The 3,605-nt window shown below is 42.3% G+C and overlaps 1 protein-coding gene across 1 annotated transcript; it reads right to left on the reverse strand.

The window, feature by feature from the left end:
* Nucleotides 1-2,384: 2,384 nt before the first annotated feature.
* On the reverse strand, nucleotides 2,385-2,692 carry LOC119319094 (ATP synthase subunit 9, mitochondrial-like). The gene has a single exon (XM_037593599.1). It carries the CDS (start codon nucleotides 2,690-2,692, stop codon nucleotides 2,441-2,443), a length of 252 nt encoding a protein of 83 aa, XP_037449496.1. The 3' UTR covers nucleotides 2,385-2,440.
* Nucleotides 2,693-3,605: the final 913 nt, after the last annotated feature.

Raw genomic sequence — 3,605 nt, forward strand, 5'->3', positions numbered from 1 at the left:
GGCATTTAGAGAATTCTTGTTATGTTATGTGCAATTTGAACATAAATCTGCTCCCTATCAAACTCAATCTTCCGATGCTTTGCAAACCCTTGGATTGGCTACCAGCAGAGAGGGGGTCTGATCCTGATACATTATCGGATCTGATAGGAGGTTACTTATGCAAACCCACGGGGGATATCTAGAATCACTTTCGGCTATTTTCGCTCATAAAAGTGATTTTCATCGTAGTACTCGCTCTAGCGTTAGGTTCAATGCAGTGTGTAAATACCTCTAGCCCTAGGGAAGGGGGAGCTGATCCACATGATTCAATGGTGAATTCTGATTTCCCCACAAACTGAACCAAAGGACAAGAATAGAATAATTCACTGGTGCAGGCGGAGTAGCAAACATTCGTAGAAAAGGGAGAGGGTATACCTAGAAATGATGAAATCAACCAGCACAGCCTAATCACTGATTTGACTGGGCAAACCAGATGAGCGAGATTGATTGAAAGCGCTGTGCCAACTTGCGTACAAGATTTTTAGACTCTAGTAAATCCTCTTCACAAGTTATTTCGTACAGGCTATTCAAGGTCTATTGGCTTTATTGCTTATGTGGTACTTCGACCGCGAAGCCTCGCTTATGCATCGAGAAACCCTTGAATAAATAAGAATTGAGAAGTATGAAATGTGGGCATCATAACAAAAAAAGAAAAAGACCGAACCAGTAAGACTAATGTCTACTTATTTATACCTTTGAGAGGACCGTTCTTTGGACGAGAGAAGCCTTATCCTTCAGACTTTCTAGACGTGTTGGTGTTGGTTTCCAATCTGTCATTTTATCAAAAGGTTCCGCCAATTGATCACTACTGTAGTTTAGTGTGTGATATTTTGAATGGACTTCAGTATCAAGCGTTTGAAATAAACAAATGGCTCTTGAGATTTCTGGAAAAGAATCATCAATGTTTAGTTGAGTGTGGGTGGCAAAGCGAAGTTTCTGGTGGGTAGGTGTCTAAAACAACCCTCTGCAAGGAAGCACGCCCGTATCAATCCTTTAATCGGAGACTAGACTAGCGTTAGGAAGGACAAAGGAGACAGACATAATTTACATCAGAGAAAGGACTTTTTGAAGTTTGAGATGTGCAATCAAGCTCAGAGACTGCAGATAATGGATCTCTCAGGCACCGGTTTCCCTTAGTTCAGGAAGAGAAGCGAGCTTTCAAGGGTCCCAGGCTTCAATTTCATCCGGCGGTGTGAATACCTATAAGGCCTTTGATTCACTGGTTGACTATCGTGAGGTGAATCCGATGGTCACATGGTCTTTTTGGAGGGAGGGTAGTGGGTTCTAAGAACACATCAGAGAAAGAGGAAGGGGCTAGTAGAGGATTGTATCAGTGAATTCTTCAGCAATTCCTTAATTCTCAATCCCAGCCTTTTGCAGATGTGAGTATCCGTATGGCTTCAGATGTTTGGGCTCGGTACCTTCGGGGGTATATAGTGATCATGGATTCTTCTTTTTGTAAGGACTTAGGTTCTCGAAACACCTAATACATGCTAGTAGGTAGGATGGTGGTGGAGTATTTATTTTCGTCTTTTTTTCGTTTGTCTGTATTTCGGTTTTGGGATGGTGCGAATCCATCTATCCACCATTCTTTTATCTTTCAGTAGTGTCAACCTCAGTTCTAGTTCTTTATCTTGGAATACTCTCCGTTGTCCTAGAAGCAATGCTTGAAAGAAAGCGTAAGGAAGTGTCAAAAAGTTTGTAAGCTCTTTCTCTTTTTTCGTTTTTCGCCACCTCCTGTGTCTTTTCGTTTAAGGTCTTTAATTTTCGGCATTAGCTTCGTTAGAGAAAGCCATGCATGAACTACAAAGCATGGGATCCTGAACACCACGAAAGAAAGTGTACTACTTTTCAATAAGGTCCGACTTCAGAGAGGAGAGACATGAACTTGTTTTAGGCGTAGAAAAGGTATACAGTATGAAAGGCTCAAGCGGGGAGCAATCTGCATTTGAGAATGCTATGCTAGCGGTGAACCTAAATCTGACGATGAAGGGGGCTAGAATCCAGTGCTGGTTCTTAAGAAAGGTCAAGAGTATATAGAGAATTCTTGTTATGTTATGTGCAATTTGAACGTAAATCTGCTCCCTATCAAACTCAATCTTCCGATGCTTTGCAAACCCTTGGATTGGCAACCAGCAGAGAGGGGGTCTGATCCTGATACATTATCGGATCTGATAGGAGGTTACTTATGCAACCTGGGTTTGGTGAATGGAGGTTGGCCTTAGGTGTAATAGGACTCCCAGTTACTGCGCACGATCGTATACTGAGGTGCTCCCCGTAGGTTGTTGGAACGACGCGAGCCGGGCCGGGCCTCGATTCCTTTCAAAAAGATGAAGGGACAGAGGTACATCTGTAACTACATTCTCACATTTCTTTTTTGATCTCATGACTTTTTATGCGATCAGAAAACGAATGAGATCAGGAAGGCCATCATTGGGGCAAACAATGCAATAGCTTCGGTGAGAGCAAAGCCCAAAATGGCATAACCAAATGATTGTTTAGCCAATGATGGATTTCGCACCACGGAATGAATCAAAGAACTGAGGTTTCCAATACCGACAGCAGCTCCGGCTAAAGCAATTGTAGCAGCTCCGGCACCTATTGATTTAGCACCTTCTAACATCTCGAGTCGATAAAACACTTTTCTTGTCATGTTTTTCCTTCGCTGTTCTTTCTTGGATTTCTTGTTGATGATTCGAAGTACTTGGGCCTGCACCTCCATAATTTTCAAATATTGGGTTATGCGGACCACTAATTTGATACATATTATCACAATTTGCAAGGATTGTCACATATTAAAGAAAATGAGCTATAGATGCTACCCGCCCTTCCCCTATTTCCGCATTTCATTCTTCTATTCCTTCTGCTTGCTTTTCTAGTTAAGCTGCTCATAAACTAGATCCATAAAACTCACTCAGCTACTTTCTTCTTTCTATAATTGGTCTCTAAGTCCAAGTAATCGATAAAGTATAATCATCTTCCCAGCTCCACCACCTCCTTTTTACCGAGTATGACGAATAGATGACTATGACTAATGCAAGAGGGATTCCTGCGACTAACGCTAGAGCAAAGGGAAAGGACAATGAAGCAGCAATAAACAGTCTCCCCTATCTGGGGCTTACGGCTGCTGACTCTACTTAAGAAGCCTAGAACCCCGGACTGCGGGCTTTCGCTCTTACCCATTAAGGGATAAGAGCTCAGAACCCTGGCTTTCCCGGAACAATAGGGCCATTATGCTTATTACTAAACTTGTTGAAGAGATGAAATAGAACCAAGGTCTATCTTTTTGATCAGAGGTTGAATCGATCATCAGAAGAAGAATTAGGCCAAAATTAGGATACATTCTGGGAAAATGAAACTTCCATTGAAGAGAAGCAAATGAAACGCTTTCATAAAAATTCTCGTAGAATCGAGAAGGTTCTATTGATCATGTCCCGTTCCCAACAGTTGTATCTTGTCTTGGGGCGTCTTTCTTTGGCTTTACTATCAAGCCAGATGCGACGCCCTTTCGCATTATCATCTACCGCCCTTTCTTTCCTCCCATCCCTTCACGCATGAAGAGGCCC

Source organism: Triticum dicoccoides, chromosome 6A (genome assembly GCF_002162155.2).
Source record: "Triticum dicoccoides isolate Atlit2015 ecotype Zavitan chromosome 6A, WEW_v2.0, whole genome shotgun sequence".
NCBI lineage: Eukaryota > Viridiplantae > Streptophyta > Magnoliopsida > Poales > Poaceae > Triticum > Triticum dicoccoides.

Coding starts and splice junctions, on each gene's coding strand:
- LOC119319094 (XM_037593599.1), bottom strand. CDS start 2,692: ATGACAAGAAAAGTGTTTTATCGACTCGAGATGTTAGAAGGTGCTAAA.